The sequence below is a fragment of the Kryptolebias marmoratus genome, linkage group LG24 (genome assembly GCF_001649575.2).
Source record: "Kryptolebias marmoratus isolate JLee-2015 linkage group LG24, ASM164957v2, whole genome shotgun sequence".
Lineage (NCBI taxonomy): Eukaryota > Metazoa > Chordata > Actinopteri > Cyprinodontiformes > Rivulidae > Kryptolebias > Kryptolebias marmoratus.
The window spans coordinates 17,257,438-17,279,859 of record NC_051453.1 but is presented as its reverse complement, the minus strand read 5'-3'; the positions used below and the strand labels follow the sequence as shown (position 1 = coordinate 17,279,859).

The 22,422-nt window shown below is 39.3% G+C and overlaps 2 protein-coding genes across 3 annotated transcripts; both read left to right on the top strand.

Moving 5' to 3' along the window:
• Positions 1 to 1,971: 1,971 nt before the first annotated feature.
• On the top strand, positions 1,972 to 9,509 carry LOC108243360 (GTPase IMAP family member 8). 2 transcript variants are annotated; one of them, XM_017428729.3, is made up of 6 exons: positions 1,972 to 2,132; positions 3,891 to 4,610; positions 6,070 to 6,768; positions 6,984 to 7,790; positions 7,878 to 8,066; positions 8,151 to 9,509. In XM_017428729.3, the coding sequence occupies exons 1-6, from the start codon at positions 2,117 to 2,119 to the stop codon at positions 8,351 to 8,353; spliced, it is 2,634 nt and encodes an 877-aa protein (XP_017284218.1). In that variant the 5' UTR covers positions 1,972 to 2,116; the 3' UTR covers positions 8,354 to 9,509. The 2 variants fall into 2 exon arrangements, with proteins under 2 accessions (XP_017284218.1, XP_017284220.1); XM_017428731.3 differs by having other exon boundaries at positions 1,973 to 2,132; positions 6,999 to 7,790.
• A 1,140-nt stretch (positions 9,510 to 10,649) lies between these two features.
• On the top strand, positions 10,650 to 22,422 carry rabggta (Rab geranylgeranyltransferase subunit alpha). The gene is made up of 17 exons (XM_017428742.3): positions 10,650 to 10,785; positions 11,105 to 11,141; positions 12,259 to 12,369; positions 12,793 to 12,917; positions 13,019 to 13,206; positions 13,303 to 13,560; positions 13,657 to 13,740; positions 14,891 to 14,973; positions 15,377 to 15,472; positions 18,622 to 18,727; positions 18,829 to 18,880; positions 19,313 to 19,401; positions 19,505 to 19,593; positions 19,688 to 19,804; positions 19,919 to 20,032; positions 20,865 to 20,952; positions 21,677 to 22,422. The coding sequence occupies exons 2-17, from the start codon at positions 11,139 to 11,141 to the stop codon at positions 21,823 to 21,825; spliced, it is 1,752 nt and encodes a 583-aa protein (XP_017284231.1). The 5' UTR covers positions 10,650 to 10,785; positions 11,105 to 11,138; the 3' UTR covers positions 21,826 to 22,422.

Here is a 22,422-nt window from a genome sequence, read left to right as displayed (position 1 = left end):
TGGGGGAGAGTGAAAATGAACATGAACATGAGACAAAAACGAAAAGTACAACCAAATAACGCAAAAGAAACAAAACAAAAACCAAAGAACTAAAATCAAAATAAAACAAAAACAAAACCCAGAAAAAAGCCAAATCACCACAGGAAGTTGTTTCAAATGTTTAGTGGATTATTCAGATGCAGCTTTACCAACCTAAAATGAGACATGTATTTCACAGAGAACCTTTGTGTGTGTGCATTTCTTCTTGTGAAAAATCTTTCAGACTGTGGAACTTTATCCTTCAAAAAGTTTTGCCCTGTTGCTCTCCTCAGATTGATGGGCAGCAACAGTTGCTTCTTGTCAGTCACTGCTGGTGTCTTTCCTCCTTAACATAGTGTTAACACACACCTGTATGCCCTGGAGCAGCAAACTGCCTAAACTTTAGCTGTTATACAGGTAGTTACACTTGTTGATATACTAAACAAACAAGGTCTATTTTGTTAGCAACACCTCTCTATTCCTATATAAGGGTGGACATTTCAAAAGAGGGCTTATTTATTTTGTACTATGCAGTGGCACCATGTAATGGAGCATCATCATCATCATATTGAGATGACTGACCTGAGAATATACCAAAGTTCTGTAACAATGAAATATTTTCTGTTGCTCTTTGATCCAAAACAAAGAATACACACTATTTCTTCTCTTCAGCAGACTCATGGAAATGGATTGTGCCATTCATTGTTGTGCTTCTGTTCCTGATTCCTTTGAGTGTTGGGCTTGTTCAGCGCACCAGGTAAACCACAGCAGCTGTAACTTCCTCAGCCAGCAGTGGCCCTCACTGTCTATCAAATGCATGTTGTTTTCACAAACCCAATCAGACTGATTAAGATTTTTCTGGTCATTGTGTTTGTTTGAAGACACCAGACATTTTGCACCAAGAGCTGCTGGCCATTTACTAAAGAGGACATACCTGCGGTGCCACTTCCTGCAACCAAACAGGATGTGACAGAAGTGCAGTGGGACCTGTCCTGGATGGAGATGTCCAACCTGTTGGACAAGCAGTTTTATCCCGGCACATAGAAGATAACGCTCATCTGAAAATGATGAAAAAAAGACAGTTCACTTTGTTGCTCACTCAAAAAGAAATATTAATAATTTTACTGATCAGACAATAATCCCTGGCTTGGGGATGATAGACAGTACATTTAAAAGCTATACAGAAAGAATTTAAAATAACAAACAAAACAGTTTTTGTTTTTTTAAATAGAATCATCTGTTGGTTTGATAAAACTCATTTTCAGAGGTTTGGGACTGTGCTTGACTGAACGTGTCTGTAGCCCTTTTTCTTTTGACAAGAAGCATCAATATAATGTCTCCTAATTCAAGTCATTCTCTAACTGTAGCTATGTTGAATTCAGGTTATTATAATCACATACACAGTCAAAACCTTTCAACAATCAAATATAATTACACATTGCATTCTCTATGTAAACGTTTTTGTTTCCCATTTGATCTAAGTGCGGTTTGTAATTTACAATTAAAACAAAAAGTGTACCATTTTATGAGGCCCTGCAATACATTATACTGTATATGTGTAAGACATTTTGAGTCATAATGCAAGATATGAACCATCCTGCTACATACAAAAATGTATAAATTAATCTTTAGGCTGTTCCCTTTTCAAGGGTTTTTAAGTCTACCTCCTCCATCTAACTCTGTTTTCTTAATAATGCTGCTAAATTAATCCAGCTGTATAACTGCTTCAGTGTTTTTTCTTTGGTTTAATTTAAGTATTACAGTTTTTCTATTTTGCATTTCCTTTAGAGGTCAGTAACAATGAGTGTCATTGTATATTCATGTATTGTTGCAAATGAGCTTGTTACATTACGTGTGTTAGCTGTGTATTTTCTACATACGTGGGCAGGCATTCAAAAAGGAAACCAGTTGAACCTGTTCTTTTACAAGGAGAAAAATGTGTGCACTTTGATTTGTTTTCTCACTGCACACCGTGAGGATTGTCCAGGGCGACAGTCAACTGCGCTTTTTCTTACTTAAAAACATAATCAATCCACTCTGACGTCTGCTGCGAGGTGGTCAGCCGACAAAGGGAGACAAGTAGAAGACGAGAAGAAAAATGGAGAACAGTCTCGGTAAGTTCATATGAGAGTGATGCTTAAATTAAATGGATTGTTTAGGTCTGGTCTGCCGGTGAAGGGGACAACTTGTGATATTTAATGTCTATTATCAGATGCTGAAGATTGTTGAGGTTCATCAGTGGGGCATTCTGCAAATTTAAAGAAAAGCCAACAGCAGGCACAAATGGAAAGAAGACAGTGAAGAAATGTTTCATCTTTTTTAGAAAGAGACTGAACCAAGGCCAAACAGTCCCAATGTGAAAGAGAAAAATCAAAAGTTAGGTCTTGAATGATTATCCATTTAACAGAAACTACAGACCATCAACACAGGAGGAAATATCCGTTAATCTGTCAAATTAAAAGTGTACCCTTACTTAATACATATACATTTTAGAATGAAATGCATTTTTCTTCTTGCATCAGCAAAGGAAAAACAAAATAGTTTCAAAAGCTTCACAATTTCCAGGCAGTGAGAGACACTCCCCAACCTATCTAATCAAACCAGCTGAACCAGATTCTCCGTTTTCTCGGAAGACTTATAATTAATTATTGTCAACTTAAAAAAATAACCATCTTCCTTAAGCGAAATCTGTTATATAACAAGAAAACAAAGGCACCACGACTGCTGTGCACTTTGATGTAAATGCAATTTAAAAGACTAACCTTTAGAAGATTGTGTAACTTATAGACAGTAGTACTGGAAGTGAAAATAATCAAATGCTTTTGAAAACTCACCAAAATAGAAATTGGAAAATAAGAAACAAAAAAAAAAAACGGTTTGGTTGGTCATCTAGCCAAAATGATATTCTCGTTATGGCTGCTGAAGCTCCTTCAAGCTCTTGGTTCACAGAAATCTTTAAAGCATACCAAAGACTCCAGAACAAAGTGAGGACCAGGCTTTGATGAGGCTTTTCTATGATATTGTCTCCTGAAAACTATATTTCCTGTTTTTGCAGCATGTTTAATGTCACTGTTACACCTAAAACCTCCGTTCCAATCTTACGTCTCTAGAACACTGAAACACATTTTCCCTGGAAACTTGCCTTTATTTGGGACCACTGAACATTTCTTCAACTCTGACTCCATTCTTTTTACCTGCTGATGACAAAAATCCCCACAGCATGATACCACCGCCCCCATGCTTTTCTGTGAGGATGTTTTGTTCTTTGAGATTGTGTCACAAACATTGAGTTAATTTCTCCTGAGCTCCATGTTCAGAGTAAATAAGGAAAAATACCCTTTTAAGCACATAAGAAAGCTTGTGGCCAAATATAGAACAACCTAATAAATCAAGCATTTGGCAAAGCCATGCACAAACATCACAAAAACATTTGCAAAGTTTGTTTTGGTTTCATGTTTAGCTGACTCATTCTCTGCTTCAACTCTTTTGAATTCATAACCTTTGCTCACTTTGCTGCTAATTTTATTTTATTTTTTGTTGTAGCTCAGGGTTCAGTCTAAAAATGCAACGCTATTTTAGTTTTGTCGCTTCTCACTGTTTTTCCCTCCGACCTTTTGTCTCTAATGAGGAAACAAACAAAAACTTTGCTACTTTCCCAAAGCATTCTTTTCATGCCAGTCATTTCAACCATCAAAGACAGATTTAGAAACCGCTCTGGTTTCCAGTAGACAGGCAAACATGTGACAGGAATACTGCTCTAACCACATTCATGAAACAAACCACAAAACTGTGGTGGTTTCACAGGTTTAAAGCAAAAAAGGGGCATTTAAGTGTGTAATAGTGACATGTGTTTTTTTTTCCCTGGTTTTTAGAGAAGACTGAGGATGCTGCTCTGCCAGAGGTCAGAATCATATTGATTGGTGGCAGATGGGCAGGCAAGAGTATGTCTGCAAACACCATTCTGAGGAAGGAAAGGTTTGAGTGTGGCCGGGTCCGAACAACTCAGGCTGAAGTGAGGCATGAAGTGGTGGAAGGCAGGAAGCTGATCGTGGTCGATGCTCCTGGATGGAGCAGCTCTCCATCCCTCACCGAGATCCCAGAGGGAGACAAACTAAGGTTTAAGCTCAACGCGTCCAAGTGTCCTCCTGGCCCAAACGTTTTCCTCCTGGTTCTGCCTATAGACTCGGCCTTCTCGGTGGAGCACAGGACGACTGTAGAGGAGCACATGAAGCTGCTGGGGCAGCGGGTTTGGAGATTCACCATGGTGCTGTTCACCTGTGGGGATTATCTCGGGGAGACGACGATCGAGCAGCACATCGAGAGCGAAGGAGAGGCCCTCAAGTGGTTGATAGAGAGGTGTGGGAACAGGTACCATGTGTTTAATAACAAGGACAAAGGTAACTCCTCTCAGGTCTCACTGCTGCTGGAGAAGATAGACGAGATGATGAGCAACAGTGGTGGACGCTTCTACAAAGTAGATGGCCAGACTTTAAAAATTATCACGGAGAAGGAAAAGGAGGTCGTTGAAAGAGCAAAGGAGAGACAGAAGAGGGTTCAGGAACAAAGACAGGAGAGGCTCAACCTCATTTCAGGTGAATGTGAAAGCAAATGAACTCAGACAAACACATCAGGGGGTATTTTATCAGCTGACAAAAACCTACGGGTCTTTATTATTTTGCTTTTAAAAAGCACTCTTTCCTCCCTGTAATGGAAGAATAAGGTTGGAGAATTACAGCTCTTTAATGCACATTCTCTGGAGTTAAAATTTAATTAAACAAATTATAATAATGAATGATAATTAATACATTTTTTTTTGTTGGATTGTTAAAAATCCTTTTAGATAATGGCTGCCTGATGAGTGGAATAAATTGACTTTGTTGTAAAAAGAGTTTCTTCTTTGGTGACACTTTGTCAGGCCTTTACTGCAGCGTGGTTTGGTTCATAGAGTCTTTCAGTTTTATTTTTAGCCCAGTATGTGTAAATTCACCAGATTTAATAATACAGGGTAATTTTCATCTGTACTCTCTAGTAGGTTATTGGTAAAAGGTAAAAATATCTATATATATTGCAGATAAACAACGTTCAAGAAACAAATGATTAATAAAATGTCGTAATCAAGGAGAACATCGTTAAAAAGGCATAAATAAAAACTATGGACAAAATACAATAACCACTACTCTAATGACATATTTGATTAATTAGCAAACATTGTTTGACGAGTTAGAGAACAGTCTGTAGGGTTTAATGTTGTTTAGTTCTGCAGGTTCAGTGTTAAAGGTAAGAGTTACTTTTTAAGTGAACGCTGACTGTCCAAAAACACTTAAATAGGATTTTACAGGGATTTAGGGGGTTTATATAAGGTGACTTACTCAACTAATGAAAATGAATCCACTTCAAAAAATACTCTTTAAAACTCTGGAGTTGTTTGCATAATATGGTTTGGATCATTTCATCTGGATTATGAACAACACAATTATCCTTTTTTAAAAAAAAAATTAAAAAAAAGACAATTAGCCCAATTAAAGCTGAGAGGGTTCTAAAACTGTAACTTCTAAAGTTTAATTTTTTTCTTGAGTTTGAAAAACTATTTAAGATCAGTGTCTCTTTATAACCTTGGTATGTTTTAATTATGTTTTGCTTACAAAAAAGGCAATAAAACAAACACGTGATGGCCTCATCTGAATGTCAGGTATGACAAGTAGTTGTTCCGGGAACTTAATTGCTTTTGACAAAAAAGGGAATTACCATCATTTATATAACCAGGAGTTACAAAAGAATGGCATTTATTAAAGGACATTTGGCCAGAAAAGAAAAACATTAAAAAAAATGTATATTTGAGAAAATTTCTTACAAAAAATAATCGATTAAAGATATTTATGCAGTAGCAAAATGTAATTCCTAAATAATCACTTTAATAGAACAAGATATTTTTACATTTCAGATGTTTTTTGCACTTTATCACGAAGACTTTTATTGTCTATTGTTTACTTACTACCTAATTGTCTAAATCTTAGTTTGGTTGATTTAACAATTTGTTTGAATTGTTAACAGATGAGAAGAAACCCAACCCTGAACTCCGGATGATTCTCTTAGGAAGCCGAAATGTCGGGAAAACCTCGGTGGGGAACACCATCCTGGGCTTCAAAGAACAAGAAGACGGAAAACGAACAGCCAACTCGGTGGTTCGTTGTGGTTTTGTCAAAAAAACAGAGATAACTCTTGTTGACACTCCAGGCTGGTGGAAGGGCTTCCCTGTGTTTGACACTCCAGAAGCAATTAAAGAAGAAATAACTTGCAGCATGTTTATGTGCGGCCCAGGACCCCACATCTTCCTGCTAGTTGTAGATGCTGATGCTTCCTTCAATGCCAAAAACTTGGACGCAGTTAAGACACATGTGGAGCTTCTCGGGGAGGATGTGTGGAAACACACTTTTATAGTTTTTACCAAAGGAGATTGGCTGGGAACCAAACCCATAGAAGAGTACATTGAAGGCGAGGGGGAGGCCCTACAGACTTTAGTGGAACAATGTGGAAACAGATACCACACCATTAATAACAAGAATGCAAACGACAGCACACAAGTCACAGAGCTACTGAAGAAAATCATTGAGACTGTGGCTGGAAATGGCTGGGAATATTTTGTTCCAGATGAGAAGATATTTAAAAGCATTGAAGAGAAACGAAAAAGAACAGAGGAGGCAGCGAAACTGAGGCAAGAACAGGTCAAAGCCAAAAGGAAATATTTCCAAGGTATGTTTCAGAATCATTTAGTCAGTAGTGTGTTAAGTCAATGAGCCAAGGCCACATTTTTCACTTCACCTGATAAACATTTTCATAAAAGCCAGTCAGTGAAAAGAAATCTTAGTTCAGATACTCCAGAGAAACTTCAGAGTGTTACATTGACATGGTGATTCTGTTGTCATGTTCATGCATTTTATTTTTTTCTCTTTAACCCTGAACCGCAGCTGCTGTCTCCTCAGGTTTCAGGAATGAGTTGTCTCAGTTGAGGATTGCGATGCTTGGGCAGAAGTCATTTGGGAAGAGTGCATCAGGAAACACAATCCTGAGGAAAGAAGTGTTTGCCACCTGCATGAATATGCAATGCGTTGTAGGGAATGGGCTTGTTGCTGGCCACCAGGTCACTGTAATCGACACCCCAGGCTGGTGGCAGGAGTCGTCCCGCTGCACAGAAGAGCTGGACAGAGAAATTGTTCGAGGTATGTCACTGAGTCCGTCAGGGGTGCATGCAGTTTTGTTGGTCATTCCTTTGGACTTGTCATTCCGAGATCCACATCTAGCCGCTCTGAAAGAACACATGAACCTTTTTGAGGAGGACATCTGGAAACACACAATAGTCCTGTTCACACATGGAGACAAACTAGCTGACAGGTCTGTGGAGGAGCACATCGAGAGGGAGCATCCCGCTCTGCGCTGGCTGGTGGACAGGTGTGAAAACAAGTACCACACGATAAACAACACGACGAAAAGTGATCCGAGTCAGGTTGTAGAGCTGTTTGAGAAGATAAAGGATATGGTGGCAGGAAACGAAGGTCGGCTATTTTGCCCCAACACCAGTGAGGTCAATCAAAGCATCTCAGAGAAGTTCAGTAAGAGTCAGCTGAAGAATGTGCTGAAGAATGTGCTGAAGCAGCAACTAGATAGGGAGTACAAAAGGAGGGAGCTGGATCTCATGATCGGCTTCAGGGAAACCCTCCTTGAACTGCAAGACGACATCAGAGGGACTGGCATGAGCACTAAGCCAAGATTCCACAGTAAGTATTCTACGGCGTGGAAGTACAAGCTTTTCTTTGCCACAAAATATTATAAATATCCTGTTGTGTTAATCTAATGCTTTTTAGAACAAATGGCAATTGGCGGCATGACCAAAATCAAAGGCCAAGCCAAGGGTACTGGTCATAAGAAGAGAGATGAAAAGGAGGAGAAAAAAATAGAAGCAAAAATCAGCCGAGAAATTGAAAAACTGGACATGAACATAATGAAATCCACAGAACTTCTTCACAGCAGCATGGATATTTTGATCCCTGATTGTAAGCAGAAACCTTTTTATCGGTTATTGGTAGCATTTACATCAATACGAACAATTTACAGATGTGCTTTTCTTTGGTTTTCAGTTAAAGGAGACATCCCGACCCCGATCCCGTCCCTTGTTCCGTCTATCTTAAATCAGGAACAATCTACCGGACAGCTTGACAAAGTTCTGCACTGGCTGTCCCAACTACAGGTCAGCACAAATGTGGACAACCAGCTGACCCTCAACTTCTCTCAGACGTCAGGATACCAATCTTGTTATCACTTAAATCCGCCAGAGACTTAATGATAGTCACAACAGACTTTCTGTAATTGGCAAGCATCAAATAAAGTCCAAAAAGTCCATCCATCCATTTTCTTTACCCACTTCTCCATTCTGGGTCACGGGGAGCTGGTGCCTGTCTCCAGCAGTCTCTGTGCGAGAGCCGGGGGGACACCCTGGACAGATTGCAAGTCCATCACTGGGTCACATAGAGGGAGACATAGAGACAAACAACCATTCACACTCTCACCTAGGGACAATTTGAGAGTTACCAATTAACCTAACATGCATGTTTTTGGTCTGTGGGAGGAAACCAGAGTACCTGCAGCAAATCCACATGTGCACAGGGAGAACATGCAAACTCCACCCAGAAAAGACCAAGGCCAGGATGCAATCCTGCAACCATCTTGTTGGGAGGCGACGCCTCTAACCACTACGCCGCTGTTCCACCCGTCCAAATGGTCATGCCAGTTAATGAAAACTAAATATATTTGAGTGCAAAGTAAAAGAACTGTTACTCCTTGGTTAAGAAGAAAAAGGACCAGACTTTGCTCTTGGAGTCTGATTCTGAAGGATCTACGTTCTAGTTTTGTTTAGAACAATGAACTATTCGTTAGCTGGCATTTCCGTTTGATGCAAACCAAAGTTACAAGCTTTACCTGTAATCTATCACCTCATTCATTCCACTTTTCATTTTATATTCTGTTTTAAATGTATTTGTTTGTGATTAGCTTTTTAAAGCTCACTATGACATTATTGACATCCACGGTGGAACGCGGTCTGTAGACAAACCTGTAAACTGTAAATACCTCAAAATGAAATGACAAACATGTAATTTTGTGACAGTCGGTGGTCATGGACACTGATTTTAAGTCTGGCTGAGACAACTTCACTGTGATTTATGAATATGATATGAATAAGTGATTAAAGGTAAAGGAAAACTTCTTACTAGATTCTTGTAAATAATAAAATATAGTATTTTTCCCAAGATTAAAAACCCATTTGAGGGTTTTTTTTGTTTTGTTTTTTTTTTTACAAAATGAAAGAAATCATTGCACTTTAAGGTCATAGTGGATTTTAGAAGACTACAATAAAAGGAAACTAAAGTATAAAGTCAGGTATATATACACATTTACTTACTGTATGTCATGTCTTCCAATCAATAAAAATACTAATGTTTCCTGCTGAGGTTTATTGTTTCACCTGAAAACAACTTTATTTTTTAAAATAACACTTTTAGAGGAGACTGGATGCAAATTACTGTTTGTTTTAGAATCTATGCAGATCAGTGAATCTTTTCTTTAACAAATCAGTGAACATTTGATATGTATGCTGGTGTTAGGACCTAATTTAAATGTAAAAAGAGGTTTAAAAAACTAAACCCTGGTGTTTTCAAAAGGGAATATAGCATATGTTACACTTCCCTTTTAGTCTGAAAAGAACCCCACTCATGTACAAAAATGTGTATGAAAATCCTAAAAAATATAACATTTTTTGTACAAAAACTAACAAAAGATTAATTATGCAGTATCAAATGTGTGTTTAATAGGGCAACATAAAATAAATTTGGATTTATTTATATCTTCCCCACTTGTTTAGTTCTATGGTGATCTGGACATGAGAATGTGAACATTTTCAGTTGTGTAACAAGCTCAAATTTGATTTACAAATTAGGCAAATTAGAGCACATATAGTACAGGTAAATGGAGTGCAAGTTTCACCAACATTTAAACCAATAAAATATTACCACAACATTAAAAGTACAGTATGTTTAGATTACAAACCAATACATACAGCATCTCAGTCAAATCAAATCTACTTTATTGCCCCTATAGGGAAGTTTGTCTTGAGGTACAAAGTGTAAAAAAACAAATCACAAAAACATTATTGTGAAATATTAACACTTACATAGTATAGTAGAATGTCTAAATTTGCAAATAAAACACAAAAGGTATTAAAAGTATTTCATTCTTGGCAAAAAAAAAAAAAAAATCTAACTATGGTTATGGTTAAGGTATTTCCTTACTGAAGTAGGAACAAATAAAAGCTACACTTGTAGGTTCTATATCACGTTCCTGCGGGTAATAAGGAGTACACACGCCCCCTTGTGGTACACCTGTGCTATTGCCTTGAGAGAGTTTGTCATTTTCCTTTATCTGGTAGTATCTGTTTATTAAAAAATGTTATTGTTCATTTATTAGCCTTATCCTTATATTAGCAGGATTTTATTAAAACAAACATGTGGCAGGTCTGTTAGTCGTCCCTGAGCTGCTATTTAACATTTCCTCCACTAGAGGGCCACAAAGTTCCGCGGCTGAGAGTGACGAAGCGCATCCCGGTGACGTCATTTTCATGAGACGAAAAAGGAAAACAATTGTAGTCGTTAAATGAACCCTTACATGACAAATCAAATTGCACTGTGATAAAAACATCTACTCGACCCAGCAAGAAACCAGGTTAGTGTTGTCTAAGAAAGATAATGTAGTTTTTAATGCTCAGCCTTGAAAATATGCTAATTTTTCTGAGCTGGTGGCTGTTAGTGTGTAGCTTTGACTGAGTCCTGCCCATTCTGTCGTTCATTATCAGCGGGGCTCGTTTTAAAGCGGAGTTCAGACTTTTAGCTGTGGTTCAACTTATCTGAGCTCTGCATATTTTTATACTGAGAGCTCATAGCATGTGGTTGCCTTTACGTTTCTGTCAGTCTTTCAGTTCTCTTATATCGATATTGTCATTTGAACATTATTTAGGCCTAACTCATTCTGTCAATGTAAACAGATACCTGAAGAAGTGTCCTCCATTATCCTCAACAATGGTAAGAGATTTAAATTTTATGCTTTTATGCATATACTCACATTTTAGTAGTTATTTTGTCGTACAAATCTCGACCTCCTCCTTCTTCATCCAAATACTGTACATATATATATATATATATATTTTAATATTTGGTTTCTTTTCATATGACAGCAGCACACAGGTGGAGCAGATTTAGCACCTTCAGATTTAGCACCTTCAGGATACAGCTCTCCATTTTTACTGTCTTTCAAAAGCTGTTATGCGGAAACACACTGGGCATGTTTAAAAAAAGAAGCAGTCTCAGATCATTTTAGTGTTGTTATAAACATATGTTAATGGGTACACTGAGGTCATTTTAAATGGTACACTTAGTAAGTGGCTTGAGGGGATGTTCTGTTATTTCCTGTGGGATATAAATGTAGCAAATAAATATTGCCCCATCCACCTTGCACCCATCTTTATGACTGCACCATCAGAAGCTTGAACTGTTGATATAAGTTCAATCTGTTGTCTACATCAAATTCTGACCCCAAAATCTGAATGTTGCTGCAGAGCTTAGGACTCATCCGACCAGGCAACACTTTTTAAAATCTTTTATTTTTGTAAATATTTTAGTGAAATCACTAAATCCGAAACGGAAAGTTTACCTGCTCTTTGACGGGAGTAGCGCTCATTCAAGGTTCAGCCTATTCAAAGTATGAGAGGATGCTCTTCTGCACAGCTTGGGTGTAGCAAGTGGTTTTCTGAGTTACAGTCGTGTTATAATTAGTTTGAATCAGTCTGGCAGTTCTGCTCTGACCTTTGACATATCTAAGGGATTTTCATCTAAAACAGTTTTTCAGTTATTGTTGGGTTTTTTTTCTGTCTTGCAAAGCTTATAGTGTTATGTGAAAATGCAATTAGATCCATCCAGCTTGTCTGATTTCAACAGCCAAATACACGGAAACAATCCTTCTTCCCCAACGTTCTTTCTAGAACGCTGTTAATCCTTACTGGCTGATTACACATTTATTTTGTAAAAAGAAAAAAGGCAAAGTATTCTATTGACCATAGCAGTCTGTAGGCTTATGCCTGTTTTAACTTTAGAATAAAGTGTCCTGACCTACCTTCGTTCCCACTGTTTGCGCTTTTGACAGCACGGCCGTGTGAAGGTTAAAACTACCGCCCAGCAGGAGGAAGAGAAAAAGAAGGAGCGCGAGAAGAAGCTGAAGATATACATCGCTGCCCGAGATGCCTGCTTTTCGAAGGTCCCTGCAAATTCAGCACATATTTGAACATATCCTGTCACAAAAATCAAACAAATAAACAAAAACAAAAAGACAAAACTAGCTACTGATTAGCATCTGTGTGAACAAAATACAAGGCCGTTCTGTGTGACATGCTCATTTAATGTAATATTTACACGTTTTTTTTCAAACTTTAATAAGGACAAAATAACCCTCAGCTGAAAATAGTCTTTTACAAATGTTGTGTTCCATCTTTTATGAGCAATATTTTCTAAAAGCAAGAGTTATATTACAAAATGCCATATCCTTTTTTGTAAACGGTTAACTGTAGTTGGAACAAATCGATTTAGCAACGCGCTGCTCTTTCTTTGCAAGAACGAACACTTTTGTCTTACGTGTTCCTGTTACTATTTGTCTTGCTCATCACTTTCTCCTCTAACTTAGAGAAAAGAAGGAATTTTTGATGATGAGGCTCTTCAGCTGACTCAGCAGCTCCTCTCATCTAACCCTGACATTGCAACCCTCTGGAACTACAGGAGAGAAATCCTAATGCACCTGGAAACTGTCAGGTTAGATTATTTTCCCGTTCGTGGTTTTGCGCTGTTTTAGTGGAAAGTTGCCGGGGATGTTCCATTGAAATAATTGCTTTGATTCTCTGTACCCCCTCTAGAGACGAGGATGAGGTGCAGAAAATATACCAGGATGAGCTGTTGTTCCTGGAGTCTTGCCTTAAAGTGAATCCAAAGTCCTACGGCAGCTGGCACCACCGAGGCTGGGTCTCAGCCCGTTTGCCTCGACCGGACTGGGCCAGGGAGTTGGGTCTGTGTGATCGCTGCTTGAGCCTCGATGACCGCAACTGTGAGTAAGAAAGTGTTGCTTTTAACGTAGTTCATGTAGGCCTACATCGCTCTTAGTTTTCACCTATTTCCGATGGTGTTCTCCCACCTTCCTCAGTCCACTGCTGGGATTACCGCCGGATGGTTGTGAGGATGTCTGGCGTGCCTGTGGAGAAGGAGCTGGAGTTCACCGATCGTCTTATAGGCTCCAACTTTTCAAACTATTCCAGCTGGCACTACCGCAGCACCCTCCTACCACTGCTCCACCCGGAGTGTCCTGAACAGGACTCGCCACGCTGTGAGCCTCCTCTGGCCTCCCCTCCACCTTCTCCTCAAACCCACTTCCATCGAGTGTGCGAGGAGCAGCTACTCAAAGGTCTGCAGTGCACCGTAGCCACAAACAGGGGGCAGTCTCAGTCTATATTTGTAGTTTTAAACTGTTTTACTTTGTATATGATGGCTTTTTTTTCAGAATATGAGCTGGTTCAAAATGCTTTTTTCACCGACCCCAATGACCAGAGTGCTTGGTTCTACTACCGCTGGCTGCTAGGCAGAGGTACGCCTGTCTGTAATTTTCTGGATATTTAAATCTGTTTGAAACTCCCCTGACTTGTTGATGTTGGGCTACTCAAAATGTCCCCTACTGTGAGCAGTAAAGTGAGTGTAAAATAAACTGATATGATGAAGGGAAAGATTAAACCTTTTCCCCACCTTTAGGGATTTCTGATTTGATTTCTATGTTAATGCTGTAGTTTTTTTTCACAATGTTTCAACCTGGAGTTTGAACACTTTAGTTGAGAGTTAAACATTTTTACCATAAAATGGCCTCAACAACAACAACCACAGTGGTGATCAGCCTGAAGCCACAAATTCACAAGTGCAGTTAGTTTGCAAAAGCTGACAAATAATTATTGGAAATCAAGTTCAATGCAACTGCTTGATTAAAAAATAAAGGGATTATAATTGATTTTGTGTCTGAAATGAGCAGAAATTCAAGGATTCCTCTCCAATCGCAAAACAAGGGTGGAATAATCCCTCTCTGGGCTTATGTTTCAGTGAGACAGTCAGACAATCACTGGTTGATGGAAGGATGGGTTTAATACAATGCCAACAAATTCTCAAAGCAAACTTTTATAATTATGATTTTTATGATTTATTTAAAAAAGGAAATGAAAGTAATAACATACATGTGTAACTCAAAATCTACAGCAGACTACTCTAAGTAGCATAAATTAAAGTTTTTTTTTATTTTTTTTTATTGTCCTTGCTGATTTAAATGGTAAAAAAAAGCTTGATGGACAAGGTGACTAAATTGCCTCGAAGGGAATCCAGCATGGACCAAAGATCTCTCAGAAGCATTTTTGCAGAAAGAATAGACAAAATGGATGTGAAGGACTCTCAGCTGGTGGCTGTGCCGTGCTGATTACCAGCAGTTTACTGATTTTGAATGAAGCTTGCATATTTCACTGGCACGTTCCTTCTTTGATTTATAAACCATTAGTAAAAAAAAAAAATTATAATAATAACCTTAAAATATTTTTTAAAGATTCATTTGACTGCAGGTCTGGCACTCAGCTGGCTGTTCACGTTCAGAGAGCTTTCGGGCCGCGTTCTTTGCGTGCCGTGCGTTCCAGGTATTCTCATAATGAAAGTAATGTATTTGCTGCACTTCTTTACCTTGTTTTTTTTTCCTGTCTGTCTACCAGCTGAGCTTGAAGAGATGATAAGCTGTGTGTATGTCAGTCGGGAGGAGGAGCGGGTCGCTGTTGCCTTCTCCAGACCTGTCAGCGTCAGTATCTCTCTACAAACATAATTCCTTCGTTTTCATTTATTTATTTATATTTCACTGCATGTAGGTGGGAAAGAAATGAAATAGTTCTTTTGTGTCTTTCATAAAACCTATTTGGCAGATAGCAGGTTTTTATAAATAATCTCTTATTTAGTACTTTCTGGTCTGATTTAAACATCTTTTTGTAATATGTTTAATATGTTGGACGGTGAGTATAGAACCAGGAGTGTTTTAAACAGAACAAACAGGCATCAGCTTCTGCTTTATTGAGTGTGCGAAGTTTTTTTTTTTTTTTCAATATTTGGTGCAACCACTTAAAAAGAAAATTGTAAAGCCGCCTCCATTTGGGGCTCTGTGTTTACTCCTTTCTTTCTTTCTTTTTTCTTTTCTTTCTTCCTGTCAGGCGCTGTCAGTCGGCCTGCTCCTGGTCCTCGACGGTCAGCCTCAGAGAGTGGAGTGGCGGAGTGTCCACCCACACTTTAAACACAGCCCTGTCTGGGTATCCTTTTTCAGATAAAGTTCACGGGCTTACATATTATCTTCGCACAGAATAATAGTGACTGTCACAGCTGCCGACTGAACATGATGCGTTTTTGTTTACCATTCCGTTGTCGTCGCTCCTCACGTACCACAAGCTGGTAAAGATGTGCGACAAGGGGAGAAGAGAGCGCTTCTCTTGCGAAACGTGGATCAGTTAACCTCTGTAGAGTGTCACTGCTGCCTCTCCCACACACGTTTTAAAAGAAATTCCTGTCAAGGCTCTGAACTCGTCGCCGAGACGCTACGTTTTATTTGAGAGGTGAAGTTTTCTCCTCTTAAGGGATCTGCTGTTCTGATGTTGAAGACTGAATATACAACTGTCTTTTAAAAAAAAGGATCCATTTCATGTAAAATTTCCAGTGAATATTGTTATTAAATTTTCAATCAGTCCAGATGTTAGCTGCTTCCCGAGCTTTGAACCATAAAACCTAATCTTCACTAGCATATGGTGATTGTTTCGTAGTCTTAGAGAGGAATCTGTTTGCATGTGAGCTCAGTAACTCACATAATTTTATTCGTAGACTACAGATGGTCTGTCTTTCCCTCCCCACCCACATTTCATTTAAACGTTGATTGCAATAATTTGTTTTTATTTAGCGCCCACATAAAGCTACGTTACAATAAAGCAAACGTGTCGTTTTAATGAACTATTTTTGGTTATTTATTAAGAACTGAAGGCCCTGTTCAGACCTGACAAGTACACAACTCTGATTGAGAGCGTTCACACCCGGCAGTGAAATGCGTACTTCAAAGTGTTTCTGCGATCAAAATGGCAATTACAGAACATCAGCAGGTCTGAATGTTTCTGTAAAAATTGCAGCACACCTGAACAATGTTATTGTTTTGACATTAACTTGGTTTGAGTCGCATTTATGGGGAGTTATTTTTTTACACAGCTTAGTTCCCTAACAGATGTGATGTGGAAGAAGGAGCACACAACGATGAGTGAGTTCACAGAGCTCTGAGTCCTTACGGACTTAAGAGTGAAACGGTGCACTGCAGTTGACCTCTGTGAACATAACACCAGCTCTGCGTTTAGTTGGGTGAATTTAATGTGACATAGCACCGCTCAGGTTGTTGTCCTGTGATTGACACGGCGATCACAGCAGGTCCAGTCAGCTCTAAAACAATCAGAACAAACAAACTAAAGAGAAACTCACCATGCGCCGTCCCGCGATCCACTCTGAGTAATAAAATCTTGAAAAAACTCGTGTTTATTTTCGTATGAGACGGATTCTGATAGACAGTTCATTAAAACTTTTAGATGAAACCAAACCTGTTCAGGTCTCTCCACGTGGGCTTCGCCAGCTTTGTTTTCGTGAAGCCACTGTGAGGCTGTAAGATTCTCTCACCTCCGTTATGAAACTCATTTATTATTATCAGGTCAGACATAATAAGGGACAACGGAAGACCCGGGTGGTGGTCTGTATAAATTTAATATAAAGAAATTCCAAGTGACGGAAATGGTCTGCAGTAAGATAGCGAGGGGATGCATTTCTAAAAATCGGCGAATGTCATCAGCGACGCAAAGACACCAGCCTCGTCAGAGCTGCGAAGTTCTTTAAGAGGAAAGGACAGTTTGTCTTGGCGTCAGAATGTGACCAGACACGTACTCTACACGACAACCCTAATTTATCTGTTGACAACGTGCCACTTTAATCTCATGTTTTTATCACAATTATAACTGTTTTTGTGCTGATTACTTGTCTGACCGGCACTTTGTCACTAAGTGTGGCTCAGCAGCCAAATCTAAAATCTGCTGCTGTGTTAAAGTGGAGGCGGCTGGGCTTTTGTTGACTTTAAAGACACAGATTTTTATTTATTTATTTTTTTGAGCTCTACATTGCTACAATCCTGCCTCTCAGGTCTTTGTGCAGTTCAGCCTAATGGTTTGGTTTTGACTCAGACATCAACCGTAAGAGGTTATATGTCTCATTATTGTCCAGTAAATTTAGTTATGCAGAGGTGGAGAAGTTGCGGAAGGATTTTAAGAACCACTGATGGAGGAGATGGGTCTGAATAGCCATGGTTATGGGATTACAGCATTTACTTTTATTATATTAGCAAAGCACTCACAGTGGTTGTGTGCTGTATATAAAATACTTGAAACAGTCTGAAGACTTTTATTCTTTATTTTAGATTCACATTCACTCTTCTGTTTTCCTGTTTCTAGTTTCTTCTGTACATTTTGTGGACTCGAACTACTTCTGTGAACATTTTGATATGTGAACAGCACAATTGGGAACAGCCTGGGTGCTATGACTTCTATTTTTTTTTTGTACATTTTATACTTTTCAAAATATTTCACTTTATTTCGGATAAAATTTCCCCATAGAAATACATTACAATCTCTCCCCTTTCTTCAAAAACATTGTTCTCTTTAAAATCTGCTTTTCTTTCGTTTTCTTATGCTACTTGTAGCTTTTATTACTACTTTGCCACTTTTATGTTTTAGCTACCATTTTACTTCTTTTAGCTTTTAGCCACTATTCAGCTCCTTTTTAAGGTTTTAGCTACAATTTTGCTAAATGTAGCTCCTGTTTTGCTTCTTATAGCTACAGTTTTGCTAATGTAAGCACGCATCTTTTCAATTTTAACTACCGTTTTGCTAATTTTAGCTTTATTGACTGTTTAGCTTCTTTTTGCTATAACTAGTTTCTATAATTTTAGCTTTTGTACTGCTTGGCTTAAATTTAACAATTCAGTTCCAGCTTTTCTAGCAAATTTCAGCAATCAGCGTTCACACTGCGTTTTTGCACAATGTTTTTTTTATAATGTTATTTTTTTAAATGTCATTTTTTGAAAACTTTGCCTGACTTTGTGAGTACGAATCCAGATTAATTTCTAAACTCCTATCTCGCCTAAATACAGCTGGTATATATTGGTCACACCACCCACCGCTTCCATTTTGCTGGGTTCTTTCTTTCTTTTTTTCTATTTTTGGTCTCTGCAGCAAAGCAATCCATTTAATATGTCCAGTCACACTTTGGTTCTGGACAGGTTAGTTCAGAAGTGACTAATTTATGTCCAAACCCAGTACTTCTTTTTCTCCCACCGTGGAATGAATAATTCCTGTTTTGACTCTTCTTGACCTTAACACCTGCTCAGATCTGCGACCTCCCTCCCGGAACCATCAGCGACACCTCCAATGAGCACAATCTGACCGTGCACTTGACTGAGACTCACACTCACAAGGACTGTGCCCTCTACACAGGTGACCTCTACCCTACAGTCTGCACTCGGCACGGCCTTTTAGCTGCAGGATTAGGTATTCAGCGCCGAGCTTTATTTCACTGTAAACTTTTCCCCTTAAAGGGCGAAGTGAGAGTTGGTGTCGGGACACTGCTACAGATCAAGAACTGTTCAGGTACTGTTGTACACATTTTTATCGACCACCAGGAAAAGGCGGTGGCTGATGTGTTTGCCCGTGTTCGTGTTATCAAAATATCTCATAAACCAATGGACCAATTTTATTAAGACTTAAGAAAGTAATCATTGGATGTACATCTACTGATTAGCTTTTCAAGGTGGCGACCACAGCCAACTGACATTTAAGACACTAAAATGGCTGTATCTCAGTTTTACAGGTACTGACCTAAAATGTAGTGTTGTTGTAGCTGAGAATCATCCCCAACACTCATGAGAGTTGGAGTTATTTTCAAGGTTTGACCAAAACGCTAACAATTCAGTTGGCAACGGCGGGCAATATGCATTCCTTTAAATGCTAGTGCTTTGAAGTTGTTGTTGTTTTTTTTTTTTCATTTTTTTAATAAGAACAGATGGTGTGCTCTCACTGCAGGAGTGAACTCTCGGTAGAGAAGACCTCAGTGTTGCAGTCGGAGCTACAATCTGTCAAGCAGCTACAAGAACTGGAGCCACTTAATAAATGTTGGTGCAGATCATCGGTTTAACATAAACACACAGTCTTAAGGTTTGCTGCTGGTCTTTCCCCTGTCACGCAGCTATCTTACTGTTCTCTTTGCCTCTGAAGGGTGCTTGCTGACCATTATCCTCCTGATGAGGGCACTAGACCCTCTAGGATACGAGAAGGAGACACTTGCTCACTTCCAGACACTCAAAGTGAGTACCATCCAGCCACGGTTCATTCGGAGCCAACTGACGGGACGTATATTTGTGCAGATCCCTGATTGAGCGTGCTCCCCGTTTCCTGCAGGAGGTCGACTCCATGCGCTCTGCGTATTACAGCGACTTGTGCAGCAAGTTCATGATTGAAAACACCATCCTGAAAATGGAGTACGCTGAGGTGCGAGTCTTCAGCATCTCTGATCAGGTTGGTTCAGATATGGAATAAGAAATACAACGATAAAAACATGTTCTCTATAAAAAGTAGGTTTTCCAAAATAAAAAAAAAATTAAAAATCTGCTTTTGGTTTTGGTCCAACAGAACCTGACCACATTATGCCACCTGGACCAGCTGTTATTGGTCACCCATATCAATCTGTCCTCCAATGATCTGCAGCGGCTGCCTCCTCAGTTTGCCATGTTGCAGTGCTTGGAGGTAAGTGTGCAAAAGCTGCTTCTGTATTCACACCATTGTTCTCCTGATTTGTATTTCTCTATACATTATTTGCAGTCTAATTCTGCATAAATGTTGCTGTTATAGCCTCTCGTTTATCAAAACTTTCAGCTCATTCAGGAGATGGGTGCTACGCCGTTTGTTTTTTTGTCACTTTTATGCTTTTCCAAAAAGTTCATTTTATTTAGAAATATTTTTCTACAGAAACACATTGAGATCTCCAGTTCCCTCAAAAACACAGTTCTCTTTGAAATCTGTTTCAGCGTACTTGCTCTAGTTTTGTCTTTTTATGCTACTTTTAGTTTTTAGCTGCCATTTTTGCCTTTTCATACTTTTAGCCTCTTGCTAACCTTTTGATAATTTTTAGTTAGACTTTAAAACTTTCACATTTTAGCAATCCTTTTGCTTTTTTAAGCTTTTAGTTAGCCTTTTGTTACTTTTAGCTCACATTCTGCTGCTTTTAGCTGTTGCTTTTCTACTTTTAGTTGGCTTTTTTCTATTTTTAGCTTTGAGCTACTGTTGTGCTATTTCAGCTTTTGGCTAGCCTTTTGTTACATTTAGCTTAAGTTTCAGTTCTTTTAGCTTTAAATAATTTAGTTTTAACTTCTTTAATAAATTACAGCAGTCCTTCAGCACTCAGCATTCACACAGCGTTTTCACAGAAAATGCAATTTCTCTAGTTAAAGTTAGGTATCTGTCCTACATTGGCAGTAATTGTTTTGTTTGTGCCTCAGCTGATGGACTAGATATAAAAAGACACGTATTGGATTTTTTTTTTTCCCTTCCTGCAGTTAAATCACTTTCTCGTTTCCAGGTTTTAGAAGCTGATAACAACTTCATAGAAAGCCTGGAGGGAGTCTATCGCCTTCCCAAACTCGAGGAAGTCTCGTTGAAGAACAACAGTATCCTTAAGTTGGCGATTAATATTCAGCACCGTTTCTGATGGAGAACATCCTGTTTTGAATCTTTTAACGCCATAGGAACTGGATTATGGCATTATCTCTGTCCTCTTCTCAGGAGGTACGAGTGACTTAAGACGCACGTGAATCGGCTCTGAAGAGAAAACAAACCCGAGCCGAGGGCGCGAGCAGCTCGACGTCGGGTGACGTCAAACGCACTCCACCTGCAGGGGCAGTGTTGACAGTTTGTAAAAACGGCACCGATAATGAGTCTCTTCAGCTCGTTGCATGCATAATTTATCTCACCTGAAACTCAAGTAATTAAAGGAGGGGAGAAAAAAAAAACATACACCCTGCAATTTCATAAAGCAGCAGCACCATTAAGAAAGGAAGAGACACTTAACAACACATCATTGCCACAAACCCCCCCATCCCCTTCATGCTCCACTTCCTCTTATACACTTGAGAGGAATTAATGAGGTTCACAGGTTGTGACTTCAAGGCTACGATGAAGCTTTTTGTTTTTTACTTTGTAATGACAGTTAAAATTTAGTTTGCAAGCACCTCGTTTTATATTTAGAAGAGTTTATTCATGTCCTGCTGTTGTATTTGTTACAGGGATCTTACTTTTTACACGGGTGTTATCAGAGCTCTTATTTAGCACAATTAGTCACCGCGGCATGCAGGAAGGCTTTTTTTTTTTTTTTTCATTAACCCAAATGCACAGAAATCTCCACGCTTGCAGACCTTCAGCCACTGGCCTCCTGCCCCAAGCTGAAGCGCCTTGATCTCCGTGGCAACCCCATCACTCAGACGGCTGGCGTGGAGTCGCAGCTAGCCGAGCTGCTGCCCTCAGTCACGGACCTCCTGCTCTGATGAGGCGCAGGGCAGGAGTCCCTGCCCATCACCGTCCCGTCGATCAGTCCTCTGCTGTATTTGAGGCAACTCTCTTGTGCGAGTGTGTGAGTGAGTGTGTGGGTGTGCGCGCGCGCGCATTCTTTTAAAAGTGTCCCGCGCCTCTGTGTGTCCCACTTGTTTGAGGTAACGTCAGTCACAGAGACCCTGACAGCCTGATCCCTTCAGAGCGTACATCAGACCCCCAACTAACACTTCAACACAGTCTCTGCATCTCAGTGTGTGTGAGTGAGTACGTAATAACCAACGTTGCATTCTGTTGTGTGCTTGTGTGGATGTCCTGTGTCCCAGTGCATGCAGAAATAGGAAGGAGGTGGAAATTGGATATGGATTGGCGTGCAGCAATGCCGGCTTGTTGCTTCTCGGAGCTTAAACGGTTGAGTTTGGAAAACGACACCTCGAACAGGCTGATCAAAGCTTCACATGATGCTTTTAATCTTTTTTTTTTTAGAGGTTTAATGACATTTAATGACACGATACTGTTGCACAGTAAGTCACAGATCCAGTAATAAAACAGCACACATTGTGTCACTGCCTTCCAACAAGCTTTGTGTGTGT